The sequence below is a fragment of the Amblyraja radiata genome, chromosome 12 (genome assembly GCF_010909765.2).
Source record: "Amblyraja radiata isolate CabotCenter1 chromosome 12, sAmbRad1.1.pri, whole genome shotgun sequence".
In the NCBI taxonomy this organism is placed as follows: Eukaryota; Metazoa; Chordata; class Chondrichthyes; order Rajiformes; family Rajidae; genus Amblyraja; species Amblyraja radiata.
In genome coordinates, this window is record NC_045967.1 from 4,362,698 (window position 1) to 4,379,928 (window position 17,231).

General features: G+C 45.2%; 1 protein-coding gene across 8 annotated transcripts in view; it reads left to right on the forward strand.

Moving 5' to 3' along the window:
* Positions 1-17,231, forward strand: part of atrx (ATRX chromatin remodeler) — a 246,827-nt gene that overhangs the window by 11,913 nt on the left and 217,683 nt on the right. For 7 of the 8 annotated variants that reach the window (XM_033030134.1, XM_033030129.1, XM_033030127.1 and 4 more), the window contains one exon: positions 9,903-10,015. The exons of the other annotated variant lie outside the window; for it this stretch is intronic. Coding sequence is in view for 3 of the 7 variants with exons in the window: in XM_033030129.1 (XP_032886020.1) it covers positions 9,903-10,015 (113 nt within the window). In the remaining 4 variants the exon portion in view is untranslated. The remainder of the gene's footprint in view (positions 1-9,902; positions 10,016-17,231) is intronic. 8 annotated transcript variants of the gene reach the window in all.

The following is a 17,231-nucleotide window of genomic DNA, read 5'->3' on the forward strand; positions in this document are numbered from 1 at the left end:
AAAGCAGGAAGCAACCGTTCGAACAGCAGTTCAAGTTCAAGAGTTTATTGTCATGTGTCCCAGATAGGACAATGAAATTCTTGCTTTGCTTCAGCACACCAGAACATAGTAGGCATGAATACAGAACAGATCAGTGTGTCCATATACCATTATATAAATATATACACACATGAAGAAATAAACTGATAAAGTGCAAATAAACAGATAATGGGCTATTAATGTTCAGAGTTTTGGCCGAGCCGAGTTTAGTAGCCTGATGGCTGTGGGTAAGTAGCTATTCCTGAACCTGGTCGTTGCAGTCTTCAGGCTCCTGTACCTTCTACCTGAAGGTAGCGGGGAGATGAGTGTGTGGCCAGGATGGTGTGGGTCCTTGATGATACTGCCAGCCTTTTTGAGGAAGTGACTACGATAGATCCCCTCGATGGAAGGGAGGTCAGAGCCGATGATAGACTGGGCAATGTTGACTACTTTTTGTAGTCTTTTTCGCACCATGGCGCTCAAGTTGCCGAACCAAGCCACGATGCAACTGGTCAGCGTTCTCTCTACTGTGCACCTGTAGAAGTTAGAGTCCTCCTTGACATACCGACTTTCAGGAAGTAGAGGCGCTGATGTGCTTTCTTTATAATTGCATCAGTGTTCTCGGACCAGGAAAGATCTTCAGAGATATGCAAGCCCAGGAATTTGAAGCTCTTGACCCTTTCCACTATCGACCCGTTGATATAAACGGGACTGTGGGCCCCCATCCCACCCCTTCCAAAGTCCACAATCAGTTCCTTGGATTTGCTGGTATTGAGGGCCAGATTATTGTGCTGGCACTATTTGGTCAGTCACTCGATCTCTCTTCTATACTTGATGATGTAGTTTGCACTATGACCGGCTACGCAGTCATAAGTATAGAGTGAGTACAGCAGGGGACTGAGCACGCAGCCTTGAGGTGCTCCAGTGCTGATTGTTATCGAGGCTGATAACAATTTCCACCAATGCGGACAGACTGGTCTGTGGATGAGGAAGTCGAGGATCCAATTGCAGAAGGATACGCTGAGACCCAGTTCTGCGAGTTTGGCAACCAGCTTGGAGGGGATGATTGTGTTAAATGCCGAGATGTAGTCAATGTATAACAGCCTGACATATGACTTTTTGTTGTCCAAGTGGTCCAGAGCGGAGTGGAGAGCCAGCGAGATTGCATCCACCGTTGATCTGTTGTGACGGTGGGCAAACTGCAGTGGGTCCAGATTTTTGTCGAGGTAGGAGTTGATTTGCACCATGATCAACCTCTCAAAGCACTTCACCACCGACGTTAGTGCCACTGGTCGATAGTCATTGAGGCACGTCACCTTGCTCTTCTTGGGCACCGGTATAATTCATGCCCTTTTAAAGCAGGTGGGAACCTTAGACCTCAGAAGTGAGAGGCTGAATATGTCCGTAAAAACTCCAGCCAGTTGGTCTGTACAGGTTTTTAGTACACGACCGGGTATACCATCAGGTCCAGGCACTTTTCAGGGTTCACCCCTCTGAAGGATTTTCTGACGCCGGCCTCTGACTGACTGAAATACCATCACAGCGAATGGGGGCTCGAGAAGGCACATCAGTGTTCTCCCTATCAAAGCGTGCGTAAAACGCATTGAGCTCGTCAGGGAGTGATGCTATGCCGACATTCGAGCTGCCTCCTGATCTTGCCTTGTAGGAGGCGATTGCATTCAAGCCCCGCCACAGCTGCTGAAAATCTGTCTCATCCTCCAGTTTGGAGCAGAAGTCCCTTTTGGCCTTTTTGATGGCTTTACCAAGGTCGTATCTGGACTTCTTGCAGACCACTATCATCAGACATGTATGCCCGGTCGGTGTCTGGTCTTCAGAGAGTGCGGATCTCATAGTTCATCCAAGGCTTCTGATAGAGAAACACTTGGAAGGTTTTTGTTGGGATGCAGTCCTCCACACATTTCTTTATGAAGTCTGTAACGACTGTGGCATATTCGTTCAGGTCTGTTGACGAGTCCCTGAACATTGCTCAGTCTACAGACTCCAAACAGTCCTGGAGTTGTTCATCTGACCCTCCCCCCCCCCCCCCCCCCCCCCCCTCCCCGACCAGCTCTGAGCAGTCCTCACCTCTGGGGAGTATACTAAGATATGGCAATGAATGCACTGTCAAGTAAGATGCATAGAAGACATCTCAATTGGTAGTAAAGTTATGCATTCCTGTACTCTTACATGGGTATGACTGCACATTAAAAAAAAAAAAACAATCTCAGCAAAATGGCACCACATAAAAATACTGATTTCCTCAGCAAAATACTGATTTTCAGGTACTAGAATACTGAAATGCTCTGACAAAACTTGGCAGCTCTGAAGGTATTTCACTGGCGCTTTTGGTTGGCAGTTAGAAACTGTGAAGAAATGATGACAGATTTCCATGTAACAGTGTAGCTCGAGACAAAAGTTTGCAGGTGGTGCTGTTCCCTTGACCATGCAGTCCTTGTCCTTTTAAACAGCATAGAAGGTGCTGTTGAAAATGTCTACGTGACTTATTAATGTAAAGATGATGCTTATTGCTGTGGTTTGCAGACATTATAGGCAATGATGTTTATGTTAATGATGGGATCTCAATTAAGCGGGCTGTTTAATTCTGTATGTCATTGGAGTTGCAAGCACAGACGATGGAGGGTCTGCTATCACATTGCTGTCTTACAAACTGTCTTGTAAAGACTTTGGGAAGTCAGAAATTGTCACGTAGCATATTAAGGGGCTGTCCCACTTGGGTGACATAATCCGCGAGTTCTGGCGAGTTTGCCCTCGACTCATACTCGCAGCATGGTTGACACGAGGTCCTAGGAGATCTTTGTAACTCTCCTTCATGCTCGAGAGTAGTCCCTGCGTACTTGAGGCCTCAGCTAGATCGCAGCGTATTTTTCAACATGTTGAAAAATGCCCTCGAGTAAAAATAGGTCGCCATGTAAAAAACCGATACATTTTTTACTCGTACGTTTAGTTTTAGTAGTTCGTCATGTTATTTGTAGGTAATCGAGGGTAGTCTAAGGTAATCGGAGGTAGTCGAAGGTAGTCGTAGATAGTCTTCATTATGGTCGAAGGAAGTCGTCTTCACTCTCCACTATTCGGTGTCCAATTTTCCCGAAGTTAGTCGTAGCTAGTCATAACTAGTCGAAGCTAGTCTTCAACATAGTCGAAGGAGGTCTTCTACATAGTTGAAGGAGGTCTTCAACATGTCATTTTTTCAAACTCTCCTAAACTCTTCTAAACTTGCCAATTAGGTCGCCCGTGGGACCCCTTAAAGCTCGAGCTTAACTGAAGTCATAGTCTATATGTCGTTGGTTGAGATTCTAAGCCAGATTGCCTCCACATACAGCAAGACATCTGAACACCTGAAGGTTTGAACTGCAATCGAAAGCAAATATCTCATCCTTTTAATACAGACCCCAAAATCTTCCACTGTGATATCTTGGGGCTGTGATTGACTTTCAGCAACAACTTTTCCATTGTACTGAATTTCCAACTGGAATGCATCCTAGTTTTCATTTTACAGGAGCTGCTTGACTTGGATGGTTGTGGTTGCCATTCTTTGAAATCTAACTGTATTACCCAAAGAATAACTTATAAAATGTACCATCAATCGGAACAAAACTTGATACACCACACCACAGAACAATGGTGAGTAAGGTGGGCCAAAATTTGTAGCGCTGTCGAGTACCGTTTTGGCGAAGTTTCAGGATCAGGGTCACAGACATAACAAACAAAATGACAAAACGGGACCCGTTGGGTCCCTGTCACACGGGAGGCCTGTTCCCCCAACGCAACCCGTTCCCCAACGCAATATTCCACCACTTACCCGTTCCCCCATATTCCACCACTCACCCATAGCCCCCAACTGTGCAGGGACGTATCCCCAGCACTGCCTCCTCCTCCTCTTGCTTCAAGGACGTTAAAAAATAATGCAATTTCCCCCTCCCCCTCCTGTTCAGCTAAAACTTGCTGGAAGGACTGAGTGTTCATCGATTGCAACTTTGTTGCAAGCTGAGCCAACAAATATTTTAGATGCTAGATTTTTCTTAAACTTGAATTTGTAGCGTTACAAATTATGAATAACTTGTAAAATATAACATGAATCTGAACGAAACTTGACAGACCACCACAGGACAATAGTGAGTAAGGTTCTGCCATTTTTAGAGCTATCGTGTATCGTTTTGGCATAATTTCAGGATCACATGGACACTCGACCTCCATCCTTGCCTCTTCCCCCTCTCTGATCATAAGCTTATACGGTTCACCATCCCTTCTCCGACACCTCGCCCCCGCTTCCTCCGACTCGTAATCTAAAATCCATTGATCCCCACCATCTCTCTGACCTGCTCTCCACCACTCTCCCCCTGGACTCAACCCGCATCTCACCTGATGATCTCACAAACCATCTCAACTACACCTTGTCTACCTCCCTCAACACTCTGGCCCCCCTCAAAACAAGAACCGTAACTTTCAACACATCTTCACCCTGGTACACACCTGCACTTCGTAAACTGAAACAGACTGGTCGCCGACTTGAACGACTCACAAAGAAATCATCTCTCACAGTCCACCTTGAAGCTTACAAACTCCACCTCACTGACTACAAAGATGCCCTCATTGCTGCAAAATCTGCCTACCTCTCCTCCATATTCACCGATCCCTGCCTAAACCACAGAACCCTCTTCTCCACAGTGGCCAACCTCCTCAAGCCTCGAGCCAACACTCTCCCTACCTCTACTCCGGATCTCTGCAACTCATTCCTCCACTTTTTCGCTGATAAAATCAGCACCATCTATCAAACTATGATATAGTTGGGATCACGGAGACCTGGCTCCAGGGTGACCAAGGCTGGGAGCTGAACATCCAGGGATATTCAATATTCAGGAGGGATAGAGAGAAAGGAAAAGGAGGTGGGGTAGCGTTGCTGATTAGAGAGGAGATTAATGCAATGGAAAGGAAGGACATTAGTTTGGAGGATGTGGAATCGGTATGGGTAGAGCTGCGAAACACTAAGGGGCAGAAAACGCTGGTGGGTGTTGTGTACAGGCCACCTAACAGTAGTAGTGAAGTTGGAGATGGTATCAAACAGGAAATTAGAAATGCGTGCGACAAAGGCAAAACAGTTGTAATGGGTGACTTCAATCTACATATATATTGGGTGAATCAAATTGGCAGGGGTGCTGAGGAAGAGGATTTCTTGGAATGTATGCGGGATAGTTATCTAAATCAACATGTAGAGGAACCAACGAGAGAGCAGGCCATTTTAGACTGGGTATTGAGTAATGAGGAAGGGTTAGCAGTCTTGTTGTACGTGCCCCCTTGGGCAAGAGTGACCATAATATGGTTGAGTTCTTCATTAGGATGGAGAGTGACATTGTTAATTCAGAAACAATGGTTCTGAACTTAAAGAAAGGTAACTTTGAGGGTATGAGACGTGAATTGGCCAAGATTGACTGGCAATTAATTCTAAAAGGGTTGACGGTGGATATGCAATGGAAGACATTTAAAGACTGCATGGATGAACTACAAAAATTGTTCATCCCAGTTTGGCAAAAGAATAAATCAGGGAAGGTAGTGCATCCGTGGATAACAAGGGAAATCAGGGATAGTATCAAAGCGAAGGATGATGCGTACAAATTAGCCAGAAAAAGCAGCATACCGGAGGACTGGGAGAAATTCAGAGACCAGCAGAGGAGGACAAAGGGCTTAATTAGGAAAGGAAAAATAGATTATGAAAGAAAACTGGCAGGGAACATAAAAACTGACTGCAAAGGTTTTTATAGATATGTGAAAAGAAAGAGATTAGTTAAAACAAATGTAGGTCCCTTGCAGTCAGAAACAGGTGAGTTGATCATGGGGAACAAGGATATGGCGGACCAGTTGAATAACTACTTTGGTTCCGTCTTCACTAAGGAAGACATAAATAATCTGCCGGAAATAGCAGGGGTCAAAGGAGTTGGAGGAATTGAGTGAAATCCAGGTTAGCCGGGAAGTGGTGTTGGGTAAATTGAATGGATTAAAGGCCGATAAATCCCCAGGGCCAGATAGGCTGCATCCCAGAGTACTTAAGGAAGTAGCTCCAGAAATAGTGGATGCATTAGTAATAATCTTTCAAAACTCTTTAGATTCTGGAGTAGTTCCTGAGGATTGGCGGGTAGCAAACGTAACCCCACTTTTTAAGAAGGGAGGGAGAGAGAAAACGGGGAATTACAGACCAGTTAGTCTAACATCGGTAGTGGGGAAACTACTAGAGTCAGTTATTAAAGATGGGATAGCAGCACATTTGGAAAGTGGTGAAATCATTGGACAAAGTCAGCATGGATTTACAAAAGGTAAATCATGTCTGACGAATCTTATAGAATTTTTCGAGGATGTAACTAGTAGCGTGGATAGGGGAGAACCAGTGGATGTGGTGTATCTGGACTTCCAGAAGGCTTTCGACAAGGTCCCACATAAGAGATTAGTATACAAACTTAAAGCACACGGCATTGGGGGTTCAGTATTGATGTGGATAGAGAACTGGCTGGCAAACAGGAAGCAAAGAGTAGGAGTAAACGGGTCCTTTTCACAATGGCAGGCAGTGACTAGTGGGGTACCGCAAGGCTCAGTGCTGGGACCCCAGCTATTTACAATATATATTAATGATCTGGATGAGGGAATTGAAGGCAATATCTCCAAGTTTGTGGATGACACTAAGCTGGGGGGCAGTGTTAGCTGTGAGGAGGATGCTAGGAGACTTGGATAGGCTGGGTGAGTGGGCAAATGTTTGGCAGATGCAGTATCATGTGGATAAATGTGAGGTTATCCATTTTGGTGGCAAAAACAGGAAAGCAGACTATTATCTAAATGGTGGACGACTAGGAAAAGGGGAGATGCAGCGAGACCTGGGTGTCATGGTACACCAGTCATTGAAAGTAGGCATGCAGGTGCAGCAGGCAGTGAAGAAAGCGAATGGTATGTTAGCTTTCATAGCAAAAGGATTTGAGTATAGGAGCAGGGAGGTTCTACTGCAGTTGTACAGGGTCTTGGTGAGACCACACCTGGAGTATTGCGTACAGTTTTGGTCTCCAAATCTGAGGAAGGACATTATTGCCATAGAGGGAGTGCAGAGAAGGTTCACCAGACTGATTCCTGGGATGTCAGGACTGTCTTATGAAGAAAGACTGGATAGACTTGGTTTATACTCTCTAGAATTTAGGAGATTGAGAGGGGATCTTATAGAAACTTACAAAATTCTTAAGGGGTTGGACAGGCTAGATGCAGGAAGATTGCTCCCGATGTTGGGGAAGTCCAGGACAAGGGGTCACAGCTTAAGGATAAGGGGGAAATCCTTTAAAACCGAGATGAGAAGAACTTTTTTCACACGGAGAGTGGTGAATCTCTGGAACTCTCTGCCACAGAGGGTAGTCGAGGCCAGTTCATTGGCTATATTTAAGAGGGAGTTAGATGTGGCCCTTGTGGCTAAGGGGATCAGAGGGTATGGAGAGAAGGCAGGTACGGGATACTGAGTTGGATGATCAGCCATGATCATATTGAATGGCGGTGCAGGCTCGAAGGGCCGAATGGCCTACTCCTGCACCTAATTTCTATGTTTCTATGTAATCTTTATCCCCTGTACCCGACTCCCCAGCATCTACTCCACCACCTACCAAGGCCCCTCCTTTCAACATCTCCACTGACCTCCTTACCCCTCCTCCACACTGCTTCCTCTCCCAGTTTGACCTGGTCACCCCTATTGAAATCTCCAAACTCATCTGCTCTTCCAAACCCACTACCTGCTCCCTCGACCTTCTCCCCACTCCCCTGTTGAAGTCCTGCCTCCCCGTTCTCTGCCACTACCTCACTAATCTCTTCAACTCCTCATTGTCCCAAGAAATTGTCCCCTCCGCTTTTCAAAACTGCTGCTGTTACACCAATCTTAAAGAAACCTGGCCTTGATCCCTCCTCTCTCATTAACTACTGCCCAATCTCAAACATCCCCTTTCTTTCAAAAACCCTGGAGCGTATCGTTGCGTCGCAACTTCATTCCCACCTCCTTGCGTATAACCTACTTGAACCCCTCCAATCTGGCTTTCGCCCCCTCCATAGCACAGAAACTGCTCTCCTCAAAGTCCTCAACGACCTCCTCACCTCTGCTGACACTGGTTCCCTCAACATCCTCATCCTCCTCGACCTGAGCGCAGCCTTTGATACAGTGAACCATAACATCCTGCTCACCAGACTCAAAGACCACGGCATTGAAGGCTCTGCACTCAGCTGGCTCCGTTCCTACCTTTCCAACAGATCCCACTTCATCTCTCTCCACAACCACACCTCTGCTACAGCCACAGTCGCTCAAGGCGTTCCCCAAGGCTCCGTACTCGGCCCCCTCCTCTTCATCATCTACATCCTCCCCCTTGGTCAGATACTCCGCCACTTCAACCTGGACTTCCACTGTAGATCTACCTTGGCACCAAATCCCCCCACAACCCCCCCCCCCCCCCCCCCTCCCATATCAACTCCTGTTTGTCAGCTATAAAAACCTGGATGCAACATAATTTCCTCAAACTCAACAGCGATAAGACAGAATTCCTCCTCATAGGCTCCAAAGCCACACTCAGCAAAATCAATAACCCCACTCTCACCATCGACGGCACCACTGTCTCCCCATCTCCCCAGGCCCGCAACCTTGGCGTGATCTTTGATTCCACCCTCTCCCTTGAGCCTCACATCCGCCATGTCATTAAAACCTCCTTCTTTCATCTCCGCAACATCGCCAAACTCAGACCCTCTCTCACACCGCCCGCTGCTGAAAGACTCATCCATGCCTTCATCTCCTCCCGACTGGACTATTGCAACTCACTTCTCCTTGGCATCAGCTCCACCTACAACAACCGACTCCAACTGGTCCAGAACGCAGCCGCCCGACTCATCACCCACACCAAATCCTGGCATCACATCACTCCAGTCCTCAAACAACTTCACTGGCTTCCCATCTCCCACCGGATCACCTACAAAATCCTGATCCTCACCTACAAAGCCCTCCACCATCTGTCCCCCCCCCCCCCCCATATCTCACTGACCTCCTCTCCACCTACCAACCCTCACGGTCCCTCAGATACACATCAGCCGGTCTCCTCTCCATCCACAAGTCCAATCTCCGCAGTTTAGGGGACAGTGTCTTCTCCAGGGCAGCTCCCAGGCTCTGGAACTCCCTCCCCCAACTGATCCGCAATTCCGTGTCCCTCACGGTTACATTTCAAGTTTGTATTAAGAACTGATTAAGAATAAATTTGGGTCCATCAATTTCTATGCAATTTTGATTTTCAGTGAGCAAAACTAATTTTGTTCATGGATCTGTTAGTCTTAAATTATTTTTATTGTTTATTTCATCATATACATTGCTACTGAAGATCTGATGTACCTTGCTATTGCTTACAAAAATCCTGTAGAAGCTAGTAGTTTTGATGCTAATTGCTGTGCAGTTCAGCTTGCTATTTTGTGAAAGAACCTGCTTTTGTGGAAGAACATGAAATAACAAATTCTGAGGAACAATTTGAAAGAATGAATGAAAAGTTTTAAGCTTTTAAGATTCACGCGAGTGTGCATGCGCGCGCACACACACACACACACTCTTTGCGGATAAAAGGCAAACCTACTTAAAGTATTAATATTGCAAAGGATACACGGGATCCTGTTCTTCCTTTGACTTCACTTGGTTTACAAGAACATTTATTTGGAGAAAATAAAATAATGATCCAGAACTTGTGCCCGCACAAACCTCTGAGGCTTATATTTGTTCATTTTTAATTGATTTTTATATCTCGCCCCACAATCTGCTTATTTTAGGTGTTTGTAATTGCATTCTTAAATACAAATGCCTTTTTTTAAATAAATTATTTTCTTTACAGTGAAAGCAAACTGAAAACATTAGTGCAGAAGCTACACGAATATCTTGCTCAATCAACAGAACAAGCTGAAGAGACCCTGTCCTCTCCAGACCTATGTGTAAATCAATTTTCAGGTAAATCAGTAAAATCTAATTTATCGACTTTAATGTAACAACCATAACAGAAAAGTGGTGAATGATACACAAATTGGCTTTCTGATTGACACTGAGGTGGGGCAGAGAAATATTAATTTTAAGATTGTAGATAAACTGGTCAATTGGCGTAATAGTTTTTACCAGGGACAATGCACCAAGGAAAAGGAATGAGCAATAATCTAGAGTAGAGGGTCTTGGAGTTTATGTACTCCGATCTTGAAAGTTATCAAGGCCGAAAACGATTTAAAAAGGCTTGAGATGCTTTGTTCCATTGGTGAGGCACAAAATTTAAAAGCTGGGATATCATGCTAGAATTATCTATAGTGCTAGTTAGGCTGTAGCTTGAACATGATTATGTTGGAGAGGGTGCGAGGAATTTCAAGTCTATTTCGCAGAATGGAAAAATGTAGCCTAGAGAAGATTATGCAAAGAAAATAATGTGCCAATTCAGAGGCGGGTGAGGAAATATATAATAGAACTGCTCGGAGAGTGACTTTTATATAAGCTAGGTAATTTGCAAAAGAAAAGCTTAAGGTTTTCACAAACATATGTCTCCTAAAGAAATAAAGTACAAGGAAACACACACGCACGCGCACACACACGCGTGCGGAACGGATGAATCAAAACATAGAAACGCTAATCGGAACCTGCATAGCTTAGTTTATTGTTTTGAGGCAATTATATCGCTGAAGGAAATTGTATTTGATATGATTTTGTGTTGATGAATGGATTACTGAATAAGGCCTCTTCTTAGGCCAGAGGTCATCTGCTCTTTCACTATGGCACATTTTTGAGCTCTGATGTGACATAAAGATGAAGAGTTATGGCCGGTTATGCTGATATCGAGACAGACTTCAAGGCTGAAATATAATAGACTTCAAGGCTGAAATATAATAGACTAGACTAGTTAGCTTTGGCTATGTTAAATTATAATGAGATTGAGATAAGGGATATGATGTGTGTGAAGGGCAGTAGTTGCTTGGACAGAAAAATAATATGGATTTGTGACCTTCATAGAAACATAGAAACATAGAAATTAGGTGCAGGAGTAGGCCATTCGGCCCTTCGAGCCTGCACCGCCATTCAATATGATCATGGCTGATCATCCAACTCAGTATCCCGTACCTGCCTTCTCTCCATACCCTCTGATCCCCTTAGCCACAAGGGCCACATCTAACTCCCTCTTAAATATAGCCAATGAACTGGCCTCGACTACCCTCTGTGGCAGGGAGTTCCAGAGATTCACCACTCTCTGTGTGAAAAAAGTTCTTCTCATCTCGGTTTTAAAGGATTTCCCCCTTATCCTTAAGCTGTGACCCCTTGTCCTGGACTTCCCCAACATCGGGAGCAATCTTCCTGCATCTAGCCTGTCCAACCCCTTAAGAATTTTGTAAGTTTCTATAAGATCCCCTCTCAATCTCCTAAATTCTAGAGAGTATAAACCAAGTCTATCCAGTCTTTCTTCATAAGACAGTCCTGACATCCCAGGAATCAGTCTGGTGAACCTTCTCTGCACTCCCTCTATGGCAATAATGTCCTTCCTCAGATTTGGAGACCAAAACTGTACGCAATACTCCAGGTGTGGTCTCACCAAGACCCTGTACAACTGCAGTAGAACCTTCCTTCTGTTTATAGAAAGTCGACGAAGCAGATGTAACTCTGGTGTAATGGTCTGGAGTTGTGAATTTACGCTTTGTTCTGTAATATTTGTAAAAGGCCTTGCAGAGAGATTGGAAATCCAGCTTCCAGATAGCAGGAAAGGGGCTGCAAATTAGAATGAAGTTGTATCCTGGCACCAAACACTTATTAATTAAGTTGACAGATTTACAACCCATGTATGTATACTTGGTTGGGAGGTGTGTGTGGGGTTTGAACTTAGAAACTAATTCGGCGAACTCATATAATTAATGTTTTAATACATAGGTAATAGTATTTTAAACTGTAAAATTGTAGTGAAACAATTTATGAAATGTATTGTGTCTTAGTAGGACTGTAAACATTAGACTTTGTTTAGATCTATCGAAATATCTTCTTGGTATGGAAAGTGTGTATGACTTGTGTGATCGTTGTATTACATATGCATTTTATATTTTGAGGAGAGGCTAATTGAGCCTACTAGGGGTTTTGCTGTGTTGAAATAAAATAATTCTAAACAAAGTTAAATCACAGGCAAACGAAGGTTGTAAAATGAGGCCAGGGAAGGGGGATCATGTGACTGATGTTGTAAATCACCAGAATGACTCAGATGATTGGTTACTAGCTTGTCATACCCTCTGTATCTGAAATGTCTAATACCTATATAAATGCCATGAGTTCTATCAAAGTTACTCTTCTCTGGACCCGCCCCAGAGCATCAGCTCTGTGTTGGAAGGTTCAGAGACTAGTCTCAGCTGAATAAAGAATCGATTTCAACAGCTACAAGCGTTTGAGTTAAGTTGACTTTAGATTGACAAAAGAACTCAGTTTAACAAGGGCAGACTTAATTGATGTGTACAACATTTGGAGAATCTAAGTAATGTCATTTAGTTTAACTCTGTTTAATCTAGCTGATGGCCTGAAAACCATGGCTTGTGTTTTTCCAGCAGGTGGTAGAAGGAATGCATGGAAATTGAGGGGGGAAAAAACTGGTTGTAAGGTGATAACGAGATATAGAGACAGTGAAACTCAACAGAATTACAGTGAAACTGGTACAACTAGGGTTGGGGAGAGACCTACCCCTGCAACAGCAGGAGATGCAACACCTGTCCCTTTACCTCATTCCTCGACTCTATGCAGGGTCCCCGACAGTCCTTTAAGATGAGGCAGAGGTTCTCTTGCGCCTCATCCAAACTCCCCTACCCATTTCCCATAATTACCTTTCAGCGCTGGGCATCGCCCATTGCCGAGTGAGGGAAAAACAAAAATTGGAGGAGCAGTACCTCATATTTTGCATGGACAGCTTAAAACCCAACGATATGAATATTGATTTCTCAAATTTCAAGTAACCCCTGCATCCCCTCTCTCCATCTCACCCTAGTTGTTGTACTAGTTTCACTGTTGTCCTTTTGAGTTTCACTGTATAACTCTACTCCTATTGAGTTTCACTGTCTGTCTATCACCAACCCCGCAGCCAACAATGCTGGTTTTGTAGGCTCTACCTTTCCTTGATCATTGTAGCCTTTTGCATATCTTTTCTTCATTTGTACTGTGTGGCCGTACAAATCTATATAGCTCTCGTTTCCAGTTCCCATGACTCTGCAGAAGGGTCTCAACCCTGAAACGTCACTCATTCCTTTTCTCTGGAGATGCTGCCTGACTTGCTGAGTTACTCTTGCTTTTTGTGTCTATCATTGGTTTAAACCAGCATCTGCAGTTCCTTCCTACACCTCTAGCTACACAATCATGGGTATAGAGCAGAGCAGGAGATTGAGCATGCAGTTCTAAGGTGTCTGTGCAGATGGTCTGCTGGGAGTATGTGTTGTTGCCAATCCAAGCTGATTGAGATCTGCTGATGTAGAAGGTGAGGATCTGGCTGCGCAGGGAGGAGTAAAGACCCAGATGTTTCAGGATGTTGGTGTTAAATGTTAAACTGTAGGGATGAACAACAACTGACGTAGATCTTCCTATTATACAAGCACAGATAGCAGAGCCAGTAAGATTGCATCCACTGTCGATTGTTTGTGAATTGATCTGGGTCCAGGTCATTACTGAGTTAGGAGTTGATTTGCATCATGACCAACCCCTCTATGTAGTTCATTACAATGGTCATGAATGCCTCCGTCAGTAATTGAGGCATGTCGCCTTTCTTGTCTTGGACACCGATATTATGAATGTCCCTTTAAAGCAGATGGGGACCTCCGATTATAATAGTGAGAGATTGAAGGCTCATTATACTCCAGTTGATGTCGATTTAAAACTGGTGCTTGAATTTTGGGATTGGTATTGATTTATTGTCAAGTGGGTGATACAAAAGTGGGTGGTTTTGCAGATAGTGAAGATAGTTGTGAAAAATTGCAGTAGGATCCTGATCGATTGGCTGGGTGGGCTGAGAAATGGTTGATGGAATTTAATGTAGAGAATATGAGGTGTTGCATTTTGGGAAGTTTAACGTGGGCAGGAATGACACATTGACTGGTGGGGCTGCTGTGAGGTAGCAATTATCTGCCATGTCTTTTGGTCTTTGGCAAAGCTGTTTTTAAAGTGGTGCATCTGTAAAGGTTGGTAGGAAACATTGGAGCGTTAGTGTGCTTTCCTGACAATGACTTGAATGAGGTTGATCCCGGATAAATTGTGGATGATATTTAAGTTTCACTTTAGAAAAATGAGCAGAAAACAAACTTCTGGACAAATTCAGTGGGCCATGGAGTATCTTTGGATAGAAATTAAATGTTTTGGCTCGGGACCCTTCTTCAGACTCCAATAGTTTGTTTTTTGCTGGGGATCTCTGCATCTGCAATCTTGCATCTCTAGTAAATGCATTCCCTTAGTAGTGATCATTATTATACTTTGTCTCTACATGCAAAATTCAGAATTGTATTGGCATTTGCAACCAGGCATGACATTCTTCTGATTTAAACCGGAACTCCGTTTTTTTGTTTTTGTTTTCCTGTTTGTCAATTTTTTGTGCCCGATTATTTGGTGTCCAATCAGCCGCTGTCTCTAAGGGCGTTGTGCCCAATCACAAAATGCGCCGGTCACTCGGCGGCCAATCAGACGCAGTCTCTGAGGGATGCTGCGGCCAATCACCGACCAGCTACCCTTGCAGAAGATGGCTGCAGCCAAAATCACGTTTTCTGTGCTGTTTGCACGCAGTGCTAGGCAAAGAGACATTTCAGGTAGCATTTTGTAAAGATTCTTTTAGTTGTATGAAGGTAGACAAAAATGCTGGCGAAACTCAGCGGGTGAGGCAGCATCTATGGAGCGAAGGAAATAGGCGACGTTTCGGGTCAAGACCCTTCTTCAGACTGATGCGAGGGTGGGGGGGGGCGGGAAGAAGAAAGGTAGAGGCGGAAACGGTGGGCGGAGGGAGAGCTGGAAAGGGGAGGAGAGAGCTTTACAGCACCAGAGACCTGGGTTCGATCCTGACTCGGTTTGCTGTTGCTGGAGTAACTAACTCAACAAGACAGGCAGCGACTGGAGAGAAGGAATGGGTGATGTTTTGGGTCGAGACCCTTCTTCAGGCTGAACTGAACTCTCGTCAGTGAGAGTGCTTGTGATTGTCTCGACCCGAAACGTCACTCATTCCTGCTCTCCAGAGTCTCTGCCTGTCCCGCTGAGGTACTCCAGCTTTTTGTGTCTTTCTTCAATTTCAAGAGTTAAATAAAAAAACAGAGTGCTAGAGGTACTCAGCGGGCTAGGCGGCATCTGTGGAGGGAATGGATTAGGAATTGTTTCGGGCCAGGGCACGGTGGTACAACGGTAGAGTTGCTGTCTTACAGCACCAGAGACCTGGGTTTGATTCTGACTAGGTTTGCTGTTGCTGGAGTAACTCAGCAGGTTACTCCCCTGGCCAATAGTTCCTACTTTTTTTTTTTTTTTTTCTTCTTGGGGTGAATATAATGCTTGTAGGAGTTGTTTCGGGCCAGGTTTCTTCAATAGGAAGGAAATGTAGATGCAAAACGGCAAATGATTTCGGGAATGTTATACATTCTTGTACTCTTACATGGGTATGACCGCACACCGTGTAAAAATACTGATTTCCTCAGCAAAATGCTGATTTTCAGGTACTAAAGTACTGAAATGCTCTCAAGCACAAGCAGCAACACTGATCTCTGAGGCACACCACTACTCACAGGCCTCCAATCTGAAAAATAACCTTCCACCATTGTGTCTCCGTCCAGTCATGCATTTCTCCGGTCCCGACCCCCAACCTTGCAGTGTGTTCACCATCCCCCTGACCTCCCCCTCTCAGATACCGAACGGTTTGTCCTCAGCAGAGGCCTCAACTCTGTTCCCCTCCGTCCCCACCTCAATGAGTTCCGCATTCGCCACGATGTGGAGCGCTTCTTCCATCGCCTCCGCATTAAAGCGTTTTTCCATGGAAAAACCTCACCCCCCCCCAGTGATGACCACTTCTCCCGTCTCCAACGGACCCCCTCCTCTTGGACTCTCCCTCATGGCCATCTACTTGCTTTAGACCTTTTTATTTTAAACTGCCGGCAGGACATCTACCGCCTCAACTTCTCCACTCCCCTTTCTCACTGTAACCTCTCCCCCGCTGAACGTTCAGCCCTCCACTCACTCTGCAACAACCCTGACTGGGTGATCAAACTTGCCGACAAGGGAGGTGCCATGGTAGTCTGGCGCGCTGATCTCTACAAGGCTTAGGCCACGCGCCAACTCTCAGACACCTCCTCCTGCTTATCCTTGGACCATGACCCCACGGACGAGCAACAGGCCATGATCTCTAACACTACACTGACTTCTTCACTTCCGGCTCCCTGCCCTCCCAAGCCTCCAAACCTCATAGTTCCCCAGCCCTGTACGGTCCGATTTAACCTTCTCCCCAAAATCCACACACTTGTCCTGGCAGACCTTTAAGAAGGAACTGCAGATGCTGGAAAATCGAAGGTAGACATAAATGCTGTAGAACCTCAGCGGGTGAGGCAGCATCTATGGAGCGAAGGAAATAGGCAACGTTTCGGGCTGTTTTCAAAGTAGCCTTTATTGTCATTCAGACCTTTCGGTCTGAACGAAATTTCGTTCACTTGCAGTCATACATATAATAAAAAATGACAAAAACACAATAAACACAAATTAACATCCACCACAGTGAGTTCACCAGGCACCTCCTCACTGTGAAGGAAGGCAAAAATCTTAAAGTCTTTGTCTCTTCCCTCCTTGCTCTCCCTCTGCGCTGAGGCGATCCAGGCTTCGGATGTTGTGACCCCGCAGGATGATGGTACGTAAGTCAGTCCCGCGGCTGAATCCAAGCACCGCGAACGGGCCGGTTCAAACTCCGCAGCCCGGGGTGGTCGAAGCTGCCGCCCTCCAGTCCAGCGGACGATGCTGTTGTTGCGGGGGCTATCGGCACGCGCATGGGCCCAAGCTATGCCTGCCTCTTTGTAGGGTACGTCGAACAATCTTTGTTCAAGGCGTACCATGGTCCAATCCCTGAACTCCACCTCCGCTACATCGACGACTGTATTGGTGCTACCTCCTGCACCCATACACAACTCGCTGACATCATCCATTTCACCACTAACTTCCATCCTGT